Raw genomic sequence first — 17,529 nt, 5'->3', positions numbered from 1 at the left:
TGCCATCCAACCATCTCATCCTCCGTCATCCCCTTCTCCTCCTGCCCTCAGTGATACCTGTTTAATACAATGAAGAGCCATGACGTCCATTAAATAATAGTACTTTGTTCTCACCCTCTGTTCAAAACTCTCTAGTTTAGGTATTTTGAGTAAAGGTGTCAATGTTGTCTCAGTTTTAAGTATTTGTTTTATAAGTCTAATGTATTCTTTTTTCATCCTTTTAGAATGTTTCAGACATTTAAAGAATGGTTTTGGTTGGAAAGATTCTGGCTTCCTCCAACAATAAAATGGTCAGATCTTGAAGATCACGATGGACTCATCTTTGTGAAGCCCTCTCATTTATATATGACCATTCCATATGCTTTTGTCTTGATAATTATCAGACATTTTTTTCAAAAGTAAGTAGTGTTTGTGTGTCTTTCTTCTCCATTCCCCTTTGCTCCACCTCTAGAATAAAGAATTTTGGTAAGATCCTTAAAGAATCTTAATTTGTTGCTCAGAGGTCACCACTAATGGGAGTTCATGAAATCAGATGCACAGTAAATGTTGTCTAGAAGCTGAACAAATAAAAATTAGAAATTCTGTCTCCACAAATACACTAGTTTTACAGTGAAGAAAATTGAGATTGAGAAAGGTTAAGGATCACAGAGCTTATTAGTGTCAATGATGGTACAAGAACTTAGCTCATCTCCCACGTACCATGTTGTCTGACAGTAGACATGCATGCCCATGTCTTTTGTCAGCAGTATTAGGAGAGTATGACTAGTAGATGCATAATCATTTTAGAATGCCTATAAAATAGCAGAAATGGCTCATTAAAGACCAAACAATATTGTTTTACAGCATGGTTTACTTTAAAGGTTTATTGCAAATTTTAATAGCAAGCCTTCATTCCAAAGTATAAGGAAATCAAAGAGAAAATATTAATTTGCTTTCTCAGAAAAAGTGAACTTTTCTTTTTCTTAATTTACTTTAAATAGATATTACTTCCAACCTTTTTCTTAAAATTGCACTAGTGTCATGATAACTGAAGATAAATGTTCATCTATAATTTTGGTAGTTGTCTCTATCTCAAAAAACTGTTATTAGCACATTAATTTTTTTGGCACAAAATATTCAAATGTCAAGAGTTGGATAAACTTAAGACAAAATCCCTGATATCTCAGTTGGTAAATAATCCACCTGCAATGCAGGAGACCCTGGTTCAATTGCTGGGTCAGGAAAATTCGCTGGAGAAGGGATAGGCTACCCACTCCAGTATTCTTGGGCTTCCCTGTGGCTCAGCTGGTAAAAATCCATCTGCAATGCGGGAAACCTGGGTTCGATCCCTGGGTTGGGAAGATCCCCTGGAGAAAGAAAAGGCTACCCACTCCAGTATTCTGGTCTGGAGAATTTCATGGACTGCATAGTCCATGGGGTCACAAAGAGTCGGATTCGACTGAGTGACTTTCACTTTCACTCTCTTTCAAGGCAAAATCTGATAAAGATCATTTTGTCCAAGACTAACTGTGGTGCAGATAGTACGTTTATAACCATTTGCAGGGTTCTCATCTCAAAGGTTAGTTTGACCAACTCTGTTTCATGGATTGTCCAAAATGTTTCTGTATAAATAACTTTACTTTGGCCAGCAATGTGCAATTGATAGGGAGAGGAAAAGAAAGCTGCTTGATACCACTAAACTCTAGCTGAGAATGTTTGACAATGTTTTTCCTTTTTGACAGTTAATTCTGCTTTTACTCACATGTTTGGATTTGTCAAAGAATGCCTAAATAAATTAGAATTGTGCTACTGTACTTGTAAATTAGCAAATTACTCTGCTGTCCTGAAATACTTGCTTTTCTTGAGTAGTGTCTGATGATCTTTGAACTTGACATTCAGGTTGTACTCTTGAAGATTTCCTACTTTGGGGTGGACAGCTCCATTTTCAACATTTGATCAGACGGTGAACTAGAAAAGTGTTTTGTTTGCCAAAGCAGCATAGCTGAGGAAGACCAGCTTGCTGTGTCCTGGTCTTGGCCTCTCCAACAATTATCAGGAAGAAATCAAATCTTCTTTTAATCCCTAGGGCCATTCTGACTTCTTCTCAAGGGGTTAAGTATAGTCTTTCCTACCTCCTTATAACTTTAACTCCCAATAACTCACCCTTAGTTTTTTCCATCCCATGACACTGCAGAAAGCTCTGTGTTGCTCCACTACTCTCATCTCTTTTTTTCATATCTTTTCATATCTCTTTTAATGCAAAGTTCAGTTCAGTCGCTCAGTCATGTCTGACTCTTTGCGACCCCATGAATCGCAGCACGCCAGGCCTCCCTGTCCATCAACCATGGACTCATGTCCATCGAGTCGATGATGCCATCCAGCCATCTCATCCTCTGTCATCCCCTTCTCCTCCTGCCCCCAATCCTTCCCAGCATCAGGATCTTTTCCAATGAGTCAGCTGTTCGCATGAGGTGACCAAAATATTGGAGTTTTCAGCTTCAACATCAGTCCTTCCAATGAACACCCAGGACTGATCTCCTTTAGGATGGACTGGTTCTTTTAATGCAATTAAAGAATCTTTTAATGCAATTAATGGACCTTCTTTTAATGCAAAAGAAGGAAGGAAAATTTAACATGAGAGCAAGACCATGCTTTTTGAAGTAGAAATTTATATTTTTTCAGGGCTTCTATGTAATTTGCATTAGAGTAAACCAGTTAGATTACAAGATATTACTTATACCTTGCATTTGAATAGAAGCTTAGAGTTTAAGAGATATACAGAATCATAAGTGGTATGATCTCAGTCAAGAAAATGAGAGGTAAGTGAGCTGGCCAAGGTCACATGGTTAGTAGGTAAAGAGTAGACCTGAGACTGGAGCCCACATGCTATGACACCAGGTTCAGGGTTGCTGAGTTTTTATTTTCCCCTGAACCAGAACTTCCAGGGCTTTCACCGTGAAATACTCCTGATGGCAAAAGAGAGTAAATTAATATCCTTTGGGAATATAGCAGATATGGCTTAAGGGGATGATAGCAAATGTGAACTTTCCTATCAAAACTTTGTGTAAACTTGACACCATGTTTCAGCATATCCTGTGATGTCACAAGAAAGCTTCTTTCTTTTGTCCTGCATTATGTTTGTGTTATACCTCCTCATTCTAGGAAGTGACCCGGAGTTGTGATTTGTCTGGCTCATTTTTATCCTAGCCAGGAGCCATTCAAAAGGAGAAAAGGCCCTTCCCAGAAAGGAGTAGAGAGACAGACAGATGAAGAACAAACAAGTAGATCATTTGAAAGTTACTGACATTTGCTTTGTATTTAGAATTTCCTTTCCTTACAAGTTTTAATTTGTGCCTTATGTTTTGATTTTTTGGGGGGAGGGGTCTAGAATAGCAATTACTAACTAGTACATCCAGATTCTTCTATACATTCTTCTTTGTGTCTTAAGTATGATTTAGAGGGGACCTAAGCTACTCAAATTTAAGCACTTGTGGAATAAGTACATTATCTCAGAGTAGATTATGGCCCTGGAAGAGTCCAAGGCAAGGGTAAGGGTGGTAAAATCAGAAGGTAAGCTTCTTTTCTTTTACTTTTATAATTTTGTTTATTTTGTCTGTGCTGGGTCTTCATTGCTTTGAGGGCTTTTCTCTGGCTGCAGCAAGCAGGGGCTCTTCTCTAGCTGTAGTGCACCCGTTTCTCATTGCGGCGGCTTCTCTTGACTCCAGGGTACTCAGGCTTCAGCAGTTGCAGCACTTGGGCTCAGTAGTTGTGACTTGTGGGCTCTAGAGCACAGGTTCAGTAGTCATGGTAAACCGTCTTAGTTGTTGCGCGACATACGCGATCTTCCAGGATCAGGGATTGAACCCGTGTTTCCTGCAGTGGTAGGCAGATTCTTTACCACTGAGCCACCAGGGAAGCCCTTTTCTTTTACTTTTAATGACACAATGAATAGATTTCTTACCTCTGCCATTTCCACTGAGCAACATGAGGACATTAAGGGTTCTTTAATGAAGGGTAGGTGTAGCAGTTTACAGGAATTGAAAAAGGATTGTTACTGTCTTCAGTTGAGAGTCTCAAAATATATCCATTGGACTTAAATGTTATCTGAGACTTTCCTTCATATCTTTGTTCTTTCATATAAAACCCTCTGATTAAACTTTGATCATAGAGCCTTTCAATTCTTAGGAACTGGTAGTCAATCTTAATGGCAGTAGGCTATTGTTTCTGTCTAGAAGTATTTAAACTTCACATGCTTAATAAATGCCTAGGCTTGCCCTCTGTTTTATTCCATAAAAGAATATTGAAAAGAAAGTATGTGTGGAGTAGTGCTCTGGGATTGCTCGGCTTTTGGCTCACACGTAGCTGTTGTAGTGCTAAGTGAAAGGGTGTCTGAATGAGACCATCTGAGGGCTCAGTTCTGCAATACTAGCAAACCTGTGACTCATGCCCTGGTAATTAACCTAACTTTGAACCATTTTACAGGGGAGTAGAAGTTGACATTCTCTTTTCTTCCTCTTAGATTTTTCCCTTCTATTCCATATCAATAAAATGAAAGTTCAGGCAAGTTCATGTCTAAGGTCCTTATAGAGCTAAGACCTGTCATTTCCTTCCTTTTTTAAGTTCAGTTTATCAAATATTTATTGTGCTTCTTTATTCTGTCCTTTTTTAAAATAAGTTTTTAATTAAGTACCTGTTCATATTTATGTGTACTTACATAAGTAAAAGTGAATACATAAGTAGAAGGTGAATTGATTGTCTAGATTCTTTTGAAAAGGAATATAATGCTAAAGTAGCAAACTGTACTTATATACTTCCTCTGTTCTATTGAAAATGTTATTTCTGTTCTTGAAGCCTGGACATGTTAACAAACAGGACTATTATTTCTCTTCCTTCTTTAAATTAATACTTCCACTGTAGATGTTTTCTTCATATCAGCAAGTATGTTATAGATACGTATTTTTATCCATTGTGTATGATTATCTCTCACATGACCCTCTAGAGGGAAATGCTATACTTTATTTGCCTTTGAAATGTATAGGCCATTTCCAGGAGAACTTAGGCCATCTGGAACTTAGACTGGCTTATACACATTTTATCCTGGCTTCCTTGGTGGCTCTGATGGTAAAGAATCTGCCTGCAATGTGGGAGACCCAGGTTCGGTCCCTGGGTCGGGAAGATCCCTTAGAGAAGAGAATGGCAACCCACTCCAGCATGCTTGCCTGGAGAATCCCATGGACAAAGAAGCCTGGCTGGCTATGGTCTATTGGGTCGCAAAGTGTTGGGCAAGACTGTGCAGCTAACGCTAAGGCCAACTAATAGATTTTATCAGAGTATTTTAGTAAAATTTATTTTTTAAAATTTTTGGCCATACCATGCAGCATGTGGGATCTTAGTTCCCCGATCAGGGACCAAACCTATGCCCCCTGCATTGGGAACTCAGAGTCTTAACCATTGGACTGCCAGAGAAGTCCCTAGGAAAATTTTTATTTAATTCCATGGTTATAAAAATGAAGTTAAGGGCTAAATGATCATTCATAACTAAAATTTCCAGCATTTAATTACATACAGAAACTTCTGAGTACTAGAATAGCCTGACCTAGCAGACAATGGAGTCTTTGTTAGAACTAAGGAAAAAATAGGGACATGTGATTTTTAATCAGCTTTACTGAGGTATGATTTACATATAAGAAAGTTCATCCAAAATTTGATGCATTTTGACAAATGTTTACAGTCATGTAACTATTACCACAATATAATATACAAGATTTCAATTGGCCGAAAACATCCCTGTACCCTGTGTAATTAATTCTCTTCCTACCTGCTGCATCCTTGCAATCACTAAAATGCTTTGTCAGTATAATTTTCCTTTTTCTAGGATTTCCTATAGATGGAATCATATAGATTATAGTCTTTTGTGTCTGATTTCTTTCACTTAGCATAATGCTTTTGAGGTTCTCTTTTTCACGTCATTATATTTATCAGTGATTCTTTGTCATTGCTGAGTAGTCTTTCAACATATTGCTATACTGAAATTTATTATCCTTTAAATAGTATGGGGAAATTTGGATTGTTTACAGCTTTGGCCTATTATGAATAAAGCTTCTATGAACATTTGAATAGAAGAATTTGTGTAGGTATATGCTTTTATTTCTCCTGGTAAATAGCTAAAGTGTTCTTCAGAAGGCGTTGTTAATGCAAATATCTATCTATACAATAGATTATTTGGCAATAGAAATGAATGAACTTCAAATGCATCCAGATACATTGATGGATCTCAAAAACATTACTCAATGAAAGAAGCCAGGCACAAGCAACCACATAGTATATGATTCTATTACATTAAATATCCAGAAAAGGCAGTTATAAAGACAGAAAGTAGAGTAGTGATTGCCTGTGATAGGATTAACAGGGAGTAGGGATTAAAGTAAATATATATGAGGTATTATATTGGAATTATGAAAATGTTCTAAAGCTGATTCATGGTAATAATTGTACAACTTGGTAAATTTACTAAAAAAATCACTGAATAGTATACTTGATATGGTGAATTATATGATATGTAAAAATGCATTAATAGTTATTTTTAAAAGATATCAATAAAATGGAGCAGTAAATCAGATTAGGAGAAAATCTATACAAGATATATTGTATATATTTTGTGAGGGACTTAGAATGTGTAAAGAACTCATAACTCAATAACAAACAAAAAGCTTGAATTTTTTTTTAAATGGACAGAAGTTAGAGCAGCAATCTCACCAAAGGAGATACTAATAGCAAGTAAACACATATAAGATGTTCAATATCATTAGTCATTACCCAAATACAAATTAAAACCACTATGCACTCGAAGTTAACAAAAATTTCAGAGTAAGGACCCCTGAAAATTTTCTCCTTCATAAAATCAGGAAACTAGCAAAAATTGTCAAATCAACTTTTCAGAATTAACCAAAGTCTTGCAGCAATCCAGAGAGTGTTATTTAAGCAAAACAGCTGACTGTTGGAAAGAGAAGCAAACTTTGTGGCATTTTAACTTGCCCTGTTTCTATCCTTACCTTTCCTCCTCTCTGATAGCCTTGAAAAACCAACAGCCCACAATTTCAATGGAAACCAGCAGCCTGATAACCACTGAAGGAAGCAGAACAGAGTTGGAGCTCCTTCAAACCATCATTCCCAGAGAATTGTCATTCTCTGACCTGTCTGGTGGTTCCTTGAAAGGGCACTACTCATAAACTGTCTTATTTCCCTTTTCCCTTGGGGAGAGAAGGGGTGCTTGACTGAAACAATTAGAGACAATTAATTAACTTTGGAACTGCCTGAGGGTAGTGGAAAGAAAAGATATACCCATTTGAATGCTGAGTTCCAAAGAATAGCAAAGAGAGATAGGAGAGCCTTCCTCAGAGATCAGTGCAAATAAATAGATTAAAACAATAGAATGGGAAAAACTAGAGATCTCTTCAAGAAAATTAGAGATACGAAGGGAACATTTCATACAAAGATGGGCACAACAAAGGACAGAAATGGTATGGACCTAACAGAAGCAGAAAATATTAAGAAGAGGTGGCAAGAATACACAGAACTGTACAAAAAAGATCTTCATGACCCAGATACCACAATAGTGTGATCACTCACCTAGAGCCAGATATCCTGGAGTTCAAAGTTAAGTGGGCCTTAGGAAACATTGCTATGAACAAAGCTAGTGGAGGTGATGGAATTCCAGTTGAGCTATTTCACATTCTAAAAGATGATGCTGTGAAAGTGTTGCACTCAATATGCCAGCAAATTTGGAAAACTCAGCAGTGGCCACAGGACTGGAAAAGGTCGTTTTCATTCCAATCCCAAAGAAAGGCAATGCCAAAGAATGTTCCAACTACCGCACAACTGTACTCATCTCACATGCTAGAAAGTAATGCTCAAAATTCCCCAAGTCAGTCTTCAACAGTACGTGAACCATGAACTTCCAGATGTTCAAGTTGCATTTAGAAAAGACAGAGGAACCAGAGATCAAATTGCCAATATCCATTGGATCATCAAAAAGCAAGAGAATTCCAGAAAAACATCTACTTCTGCTTTATTGATTACACCAAAGTCTTTGACTGTGTGTATCACAACAAACTGTGGAAAATTCTTCAAGGGATGGGAATACCAGACCACCTTACCTGCCTCCTGAGAAGTCTGTATGTAGGTCAACAAGCAACAGTTCGAACCGGACATGGAGCAACAGACTGGTTCCAAATTGGGAAAGGAATACGACAAGGCTGTATATTGTCACCCTGCTTATTTAACTTATATGCAGAGTACATCATGAGAAACGCTGGGCTGGATGAAGCCCAGGCTGTAATTAAGATTGCCAGGAGAAATATCAATAACCTCAGATACACAGATGACACCACCCTTATGGCAGAAAGTGAAGAAGAACTAAAGAGCCTCTTAATGAAAGTAAAAGAGGAGAGTGAGAAAGTTGGCTTTAAACTCAACATTGAAAAAACTAAGATCATGGCATCCGGTCCCATTACTTCATGGCAAATACATGGGGAAACAGTGGAAACAGTGAGAGACTTTATTTTCTTGGGCTCCAAGCTGTGACCAACCTAGACAGCGAGACATTACTTTGCCAACAAAGGTCTGTCTAGTCAAAGCTATGGTTTTTCTGGTAGTCATGTGTGGGTGTGAGAGTTGGACTATAAAGAAAGCAGAGCACCAAAAAATTGATGCTTTTGAACTGTGGTTCTGGAGAAGACTCTTGAGAGTCCCTTGGACTGCAAGGAGATCCAACCTAAAAGAAATCAGTCCTGAATATTCATTGGAAGGACTGATACTGAAGCTGAAGCTCCAATACTTTGGCCACCTGATGTGAAGCTGACTCATTGGAAAAGACCCTGATACGGGGAAAGATTGAAGGCAGGAGAAGAAGGGGACAACAGAGGATGAGATGATTGGATGACATCACCGACTTTATGGACATGAGTTTGAGCAAGCTCTGGGACTTGGTGATGGACAGGGAAGCCAGGTGTGCTGCAGTCCATGGGGTGGCAAATAGTTGGACACAACTGAGCGACTGAACTGAACTGAACTGAGGGTAGTAGATAACAAGTGAGTCAAACAATAAACTAAACAAAAACCTTTCCTTTTTAAAAGATAAGCTGGGAAATATGTCCATAGGGGATTTTGAAAAGCTCTGACATACTCTCGGACATTAGAAGGCCACTTGAATTTTTAGAGCTTTGGGCATGCGCAGGGCCACCCACGTGATCAAGAAAAGTATGATCAAGAGGTGAGTCCAAAGCTCTCACCTCTGGATGACCTTAAGGCTTTGTGCAAACAGGAAGTGAAGCTAAGGCAAAGTTGTCCACCGCCTGGTTGAGTGTTGAAGGTGTGCCATGAAGTGTACACGAGCCCCTTAGCAAACACTGGAAGATTTACTGGTTCCAGGCATTTAAGGACATCTCTGTCTAATCGTTAGTAGACCACTAAGCTAACCTAATAAAGACTTTAGTGCCCACACATAACAAAAAATATAGACTTTACAGATCGGTTAAAAAAAAGTAAACAACAAATGGACAACAACAAATAGCAAGAACAACAACAAACTCTGAAGAGGGGGATATTCTGATTTCCAGAGTTGCCACATTATATTAGTAAGTATGTCTACTTTTAAGCAAAAATTATGACATGCAAAAAAATAAGAAAGTATAGCTCATACACAGGAAAAAAACCCAGCAGTCAATAGAGTGTGTCCCTTACAAAGCCTGGATTTTAAACTTATTAGCCAAGACTTTAAGTCAACTATTTTAAAAATGTTCAAAGAAGTAGAGAAAACCATGCTTAAAAACTAAGGAAAGAAATGTCTCACTAAATTAAGAATATCAGTAAAGAGATGAAATTATAGGTTATAAAAAGAAATCAAATAGAAATTTGGGACTTGATAAGTACAATAACTCATATTAAAAATTCACTGAAGGGCCTTAACAGCATTTTTGGGCAGGTAGAAGAAAGAGTCAGCAGTCTAAGGAACAGAAAAGAAAGAAGAATATAGAAAAATGAAGAACCTCAGAGACCTGTGGGCCCTGATCAAACATAACAACGTATGTATAATGGGAATTCCAGAAGAAGAGGAGGAAATGAGCAGGACAGAAAATATTCGAAGAAATAAGTGGCTAAAAATTTCCCCAAATCTGATGACAAACATTAATCTGTAATTTGGGAAGCTAACCACACTCCAAGAAGGATAAGCTTAAATAAAGAGATTCATATCTAGATACATCACAAGCAAACTGTTGAAAGATAGAATCTTGAAAGCAATGAGAGAGAAGCATATTATCACAAAACAGTGATCCTTGATAAGACTGAGTTGATTTCTCATCAGCAACCATGGAAGCCAAAGGCAGTAGGAGGACAAATAACAAGAAAGAAAAAACTGTCAACCAACCAAAATTATCGTTCAAAATGAGAGAAACTAAGACATTTCCAGATAAGCAAAAACTGGAAGCATTTGTTGCTAAGCAGACCTACCCAAGGAGAAATACTAAAGGGTGTCCTGCCGACTGAAGTTGGAGGATGCAGACAGTGACTTGAATCCACATGGAGAAACAAAGAGCGCCAGTAAAGGACCCACACAAGGAATAAAGGGAAAGCGTAAATGCATTTTTTTTTTTGTTTGTAACATGTTTTGCTCCTATCTGATTTGAAAGACAGCTGCATAAAATAATAATCATAAATGTCTGTTGATGAGAACACAATTTATAAATACATAATTTATATGACAGTAAAAGCACAGAGAGGGGAGGTAATGGAGTCTTGTACAGTGCTTAAATTATTTTACTATTAATCTGAATTATAAGGTTATAAATTAAGATGTTAATTTTAATCCCTAGGTAATCCCTAGATTAACCACTAAGAAGATTATTTTTAAAAATAATAAAAAAAGAGAATTGAAAGAATACACCAGAAAATATCTGTTTAACACAGAGAAGATAGTAATGGAAGGATAGAGAAACAAAAAAGCATAAACTGTATAGAAAATAAATAGCAAAGTGGCAGACATAAATCCTGTCTTACCAGTAATTAAGTGTAATTTACATTAGATGTAAATGAATTAAATAGTCCAACTAAAAGACATAGATAGGAGGACTGGATAGAAATATTAATGTATGATCCAACTATATAATTTCTATAAGAAACACACTTTAAGTTCAAAGACAAATAGGTTGAAAGTGCAAGAATGAGAAAATATGTATCATGCTAGCAATGACCAGAAGAGAGCTGGGGTGGCTATACTTTGCTGTTGTTGTTTAGTCACTAAGTCATGTCTGTCTCTCTGCGACTCCATGGACTGCAGCCCTCCAGGCTCTTCTGTCCTTGGCTGTACTAATACCAGATAGTTTCACAGCCTTTAAATTGTTGCTGGAAACAAAGGATATTTTATACTGTAAAAGAGTAAACATATCAAGATGCTATAACAATTACAAACATATGTGTACCTAGCAATGTAGTCCCCAAAACATGAAGCAAACAGAATTGAAAGGAAAAATAGACAATTCAACAATAATAGTTGTAAACTTCAATACCTCATTTTCAATAATGGACAGAACAACTAGGCAGAAAGTCAACAAGGAGATAGACTTGATCAGTATTATAAATGAGCTAGACCTAACACATGTCTATAGAGCACACCACCAATTACAGCAGAATGCACATTCTTCTCATGTGTATGGGGAACATTCTCCAGAATAGAGCACGTCTTAGGCCTTAAAACTAGTCTCCATAAAAGCGAGAGGACTGAAATCATACAAAGTAGGTTTTCTGACCACTACTGAATAAAATTAGAAGCCCATAACAGAAGGAAATTGAGAAATTAGCAAATATATGGAAATTAAACAGTACACTTCTAAGTAACCTATGGGTCAGAGGAGAAATCACAAGGTAAGTTAGAAAATACTATAAGATGAATGAAAAAGCACCACAACAAAACTTATGAGATTCAGCAAAAGCAGTGCTTACTAGGACATTTATAGCTATAACCACATATATTTAAAAAGAATAAAGATCTCAAGTCAGTAATCTGATCTTCTACTGTAAGGAACAAGGGAAAAAAGCATGCTGAATTTACAACAAGCAGAAGTTAAGAAATAATAGAAATTAGAATATAAAATGAATAAAAGCCACTACACCCCCAGTAGAATTGCTAAAATTAAAAAGACTGGCAATACCAACTATTGGCAGAGATATGGAATAACTGGAACTCTGGCACATTATTGATGGAAATGTAAAATAGTATAGACACTTTGGAAAACATTCACTAAGTTCTTATAAAGTTAAGTGTATACTTGCCATACAACCTATCAATCCCATTGCTAAATATTTACCTAAGAGTCATGCCATTTTTCATTAGTTAGAACTTCAAATAGGGGACATAATAATTTCTTTTGAGATAATATCACCAAAGAAAATAATAACAAAACATTTATCTTAATCTCTAGTAGTCTTAAAAATGAAACTAAATAGATGGTTTATCCTGGTTCCTGGATCTTGTATATAGATATATTTGAGTTTACATAAAATAGATTTTAGAACTATGCAAGTACAGTTGACCCTTGAACAACAAAAGTTTGAACTGCAGGGTCCACTTGTAAGCAGATTTTTTACAGTAGTAAATACTATAGTGCTAAATCTACGGTTGTTTGAACCCATGGATGTGAAACCTTGAATAAGGAGGAACCGCTTACCTAGGGGCTGACTATAAGCTATATGAGGAGGACTTTCAACTGCACTGGTAGCACCCCTAGCCCCCATGTTTTTAGTCAAGTGTATTTTGTATTTTAAGTTATTGCTTGTATAAAGATCTCAGATTTTGCTCTTTGACTTTCTGTAAGGTAGATACTGGCTTTAGGTAGTCTAATGACTGATCTTTCATTTGGAATCTAAAGTTACAGCTTGACTTTTCTGGTGACATTGTGGATTCATTCTCAGATTTTGAACTTGAAAATCAAGTGTTAGTTTCTCAGCCATGTCTGACTCTTTCTTTTGTTTTTATCTTCATAGGTTTATTGCTTCACCTCTAGCAAAAACATTTGGCATTAAAGAAGAAGTTCAAAAGAAGATTACACCAAATACTGTTTTAGAGAATTTTTTCAAACATTCCACAAAGAAACCATCTCAAGTAAGTACAAATTCTTTGTTTTGGGATTTTAAAATCTCCTTTCTTAATATTTCCATCATCTGTTGCTTACCTCACCTATGCAAAAAGTTAGTTTCAGTTGAGCAACATATAATTTGTTTCATTTGGATTTTTTCCTCTGTTGATAAGTTACAAAGCATTCTGAGCACAATATAAAGTGACAAAATAATAATATATAATATATAAAATATATTTATAATGATATAAAGTAACAAATATTTAACTAGTGTTGAACACTGACAATTTGGGTATAAAGATCAAAATTTAATTTTCAATGGTAGAATATATACAAAGTATACCAATGAAAATGTATCATTATTAAGGCAGAGTAGCCCGTATCTGACACTTTTGATAACTGTGACGCTGTCAATACACATGGCACGCATTACAAAAGTGTCTGTTGGGGTGGCTTTCCTGAGGAGAACCGTTTATTTTATCCAAGCTTCAAAATACTCAGAAATATTCTGTGCTCCTGCCCACTCCCCAGATATGGAATCATTAGGAGAATCACAATTCTCTTCTCAGCACAAGATGTACTTGATGAAATGTTACAGTGCACTGCATATTGACACCACAGAAAAAGACTTTAACCTAAAGGTTATGTAAAAATAGTAGTGTCTAGGCAAGTATAGTTTCATTATACCCCACATTTAAATGAGATGAAATAAAAACTTCTCCAAAAGTGGCACACCCTCTCCGACAAATACAGACATCTCTCACCAATAATTTTAAAAGTAAAAAATATGTGCTAACGTGGTTTTAGGATAGATAGATTTTTTTTTAATAAATTTATTTATTTTAGTTGGGGGCTAATTACTTTACAATATTGTAGTGGTTTTTGCCATACATTGACATGAATCAGCCATGGGTTTATATGTGTTCCCCATCCTGAACCCCTCTCCCACCTCCCTCCCCATCCCATCCCTCCAGGCCATCCCATTGCCCCAGCCCTGAGCATTTGTCTCATGCATTGAACCTGGAATGGTGTTCTGTTTCACATATGATAATATACATGTTTCAATGCTATTCTCCCAGAACGTCCCACCCTCACCTTCTCCCTCAGAGTCCATAAGACTGTTCTATGCATCTGTGTCTCTTATTCTGTCTCACATATAGGATTGTCGTTACCATCTTTCAAATTCCATATATATGCATTAGTATACTGTATTGGTGTTTTTCTTTCTGGCTTACTTCACTCTGTATAATGGGCTCCAGTTTCATCCATCTCAATAGAACTGATTCAAATGTATTCTTTTTAATGGCTGAGTAATATTCCATTGTGTATATGTACCACAGCTTCCTTATCCATTCATCTGCTGATGGACATCTAGGTTGTTTCCATGTCCTGGCTATTGTAAACAGTGCTGTGATGAACACTGGGGTACACGCGTCTCTTTCAATTCTGGTTTCCTCGGTGTGTATGCCCAGCAGTGGGATTGCTGGGTCATATGGCAGTTCTATTCCCAGTTTTTTAAGGAATCTCCACACTGTTCTCCATAGTGGCTGTACTAGTTTGCATTCCCACCAACAGTATAAGAGGGTTCCCCCCTCTCCACACCCTCTCCAGCATTTATTACTTGTAGACTTTTGGATAGCAGCCATTCTGACTGGTGTGAAATGGTACCTCATTGTGGTTTTGATTTGCATTTCTCTAATAATGAGTGATGTTGAGCATCTTTTCATGTGTTTGTTAGCCATCTGTATGTCTTCCTTGGAGAAATGTCTGTTTAGTTCTTTGGCCCATTTTTTGATTGGGTCGTTTATTTTTCTGGAATTCAGCTGCAGGAGTTGCTTGTATATTTTTGAGATTAATTATTTGTCTGTTGCTTCGTTTGCTATTATTTTCTCCCATTCTGAAGGCTGTCTTTTCACCTTGCTTATAGTTTCCTTTGTTGTGCAAAAGCTTTTAATTTTAATTAGGTCCCATTTGTTTATTTTTGCTTTTATTTCCAATATTCTGGGAGGTGGGTCGTGGAGGATCCTGCTGTGATTTATGTCGGAGAGTGTTTTGCCTATGTTTTCCTCTAGGAGTTTTATAGTTTCTGGTCTTACATTTAGTTCTTTAATCCATTTTGAGTTTATTTTTGTGTATGATGTTAGAAAGTGTTCTAGTTTCATTCTTTTACAAGTGGTTGACCAGTTTTCCCAGCACCACTTGTTAAAGAGATTGTCTTTTCTCCATTGTATATTCTTGCCTCCTTTGTCAAAGATAAGGTGTCCGTAGGTGCGTGGATTTATCTCTGGGCTTTCTATTTTGTTCCATTGATCTATATTTCTATCTTTGTGCCAGTACCATACTGTCTTGGTGACTGTGGCTTTGTAGGAGAGCCTGAAGTCAGGCAGGTTGATTCCTCCAGTTCCATTCTTCTTTCTCAAGATTGCTTTGGCTATTCGAAGTTTCTTATATTTCCATACAAATTGTGAAATGATTTGTTCTAGTTCTGTGAAAAATACCATTGGTAGCTTGATAGGGATTGCATTGAATCTATAGATTGCTTTGGGTAGTATACTGATTTTCACTATATTAATTCTTCCAATCCATGAACACGGTATATTTCTCCATCTGTTTGTGTCCTCTTTGATTTCTTTCATGAGTGTTTTATAGTTTTCTATATATAAGTCTTTTGTTTCTTTCGGTAGATATATTCCTAAGTATTTTATTCTTTTTGTTGCAATGGTGAGTGGTATTGTTTACTTAATTTCTCTTTCTGTTTTCTCATTATTGGTGTATAGGAATGCAAGGGATTTCTGTGTGTTAATTTTATATCCTGCAACTTTACTATATTCATTGATTAGCTCTAGTAATTTTCTGGTAGAATCTTTAGGGTTTTCTATGTAGAGGATCATGTCGTCTGCAAACAGTGAGAGTTTTACTTCTTCTTTTCCTATCTGTATTCCTTTTATTTCTTTTTCCCCTCTGATTGCTGTGGCCAAAACTTCCAAGACTATGTTGAATAGTAGTGGTGAAAGTGGGCATCCTTGCCTTGTTCCTGACTTTAGGGGAAATGCTTTCAATTTTTCACCATTGAGGATAATGTTTGCTGTGGGTTGTCATATATAGCTTTTATTATGTTGAGGTATGTTCCTTCTATTCCTGCTTTCTGGAGGGTTTTTATCATAAATGGATGTTGAATTTTGTCAAAGGCTTTTTCTGCATCTATTGAGATAATCATATGGTTTTTATCTTTCAATTTGTTAATGTGGTGTATTACATTGATTGATTTGCAGATGTTAAAGAAACCTTGCATTCCTGGGATAAAGCCCACTTGGTCATGATGTATGATCTTTTTAATATGATGTTGGATTCTGTTTGCTAGAATTTTATTAAGGATTTTTGCATCTATGTTCATCAGTGATATTGGCCTGCAGTTTTCTTTTTTTGTGGCATCTTTGTCTGGTTTTGGAATTAGGGTGATGGTGGCCTCATAGAATGAGTTTGGAAGTTTACCATCTTCTGCAATTTTCTGGAAGAGTTTGAGTAGGATAGGTGTTAGCTCTTCTCTAAATTTTTGGTAGAATTCAGCTGTGAAGCCGTCTGGTCCTGGCCTTTTGTTTGCTGGAAGATTTCTGATTACAGTTTTGATTTCTGTGCTTGTGATGGGTCTGTTAAGATCTTCTATTTCTTCCTGGTTCAGTTTTGGAAAGTTATACTTTTCTAAGAATTTGTCCATTTCTTCCAAGTTGTCCATTTTATTGGCATATAGCTGTTGGTAGTAGTCTCTTATGATCCTTTGTATTTCTGTGTTGTCTGTTGTGATCTCTCCATTTTAATTTCTAATTTTGTTGAGCTGATTTGTCTCCTTTTGTTTCTTGATGAGTCTGGCTAATGGTTTGTCAATTTTGTTTATCTTCTCGAAAAACCAGCTTTTAGTTTTGTTGATTTTTGCTATGGTCTCTTTTGTTTCTTTAGCATTTATTTCTGCCCTAATTTTTAAGATTTCTTTCCTTCTACTAACCCTGGGGTTCTTCATTTCTTCCTTCTCTAGTTGCTTTAGGTGTAGAGTTAGGTTATTTATTTGATTTTTTTCTTGGTTCTTGAGGTACGCCTGTATTGCTATGAACCTTCCCCTTAGCATTGCTTTTACAGTGTCCCATAGGTTTTGGGTTGTTGTGTTTTCATTTTCATTCATTTCTATGCATATTTTGATTTCTTTTTTGATTTCTTTTGTGATTTGTTGGTTATTCAGAAGCGTGTTGGTTAGCCTCTGTATGTTGGAATTTTTAATAGTTTTTTTCCTGTAATTAAGGTCTAATCTTACTGTATTGTGGTCATAGGATAGATAGATTTTTAAGGTCCTGAACTTATCTGCTGAATTCAATTGCTTCTTCTGTGACACTTTCCGTCACTGGTCTGGTGGGCTCCCTGCACAAATAAA

At 36.6% G+C, this 17,529-nt stretch overlaps 1 protein-coding gene across 3 annotated transcripts in view; it reads left to right on the top strand.

The window, feature by feature from the left end:
• Positions 1-17,529, top strand: part of CERS3 (ceramide synthase 3) — a 173,868-nt gene that overhangs the window by 31,835 nt on the left and 124,504 nt on the right. For all 3 annotated transcript variants that reach the window (XM_081551357.1, XM_081551358.1, XM_081551359.1), the window contains 2 exons: positions 225-398; positions 13,018-13,135. In XM_081551357.1, coding sequence (XP_081407483.1) covers positions 226-398; positions 13,018-13,135 — 291 coding nt within the window. In that variant the 5' untranslated portion in view covers position 225. The remainder of the gene's footprint in view (positions 1-224; positions 399-13,017; positions 13,136-17,529) is intronic.

Source organism: Giraffa tippelskirchi, chromosome 12 (genome assembly GCF_054371585.1).
Source record: "Giraffa tippelskirchi isolate mGirTip1 chromosome 12, T2T-mGirTip1v1.2.pri, whole genome shotgun sequence".
Taxonomy (NCBI): Eukaryota; Metazoa; Chordata; class Mammalia; order Artiodactyla; family Giraffidae; genus Giraffa; species Giraffa tippelskirchi.
Note: the sequence above shows the minus strand (reverse complement) of the source record. Positions and strands in the feature narration are given on the sequence as shown.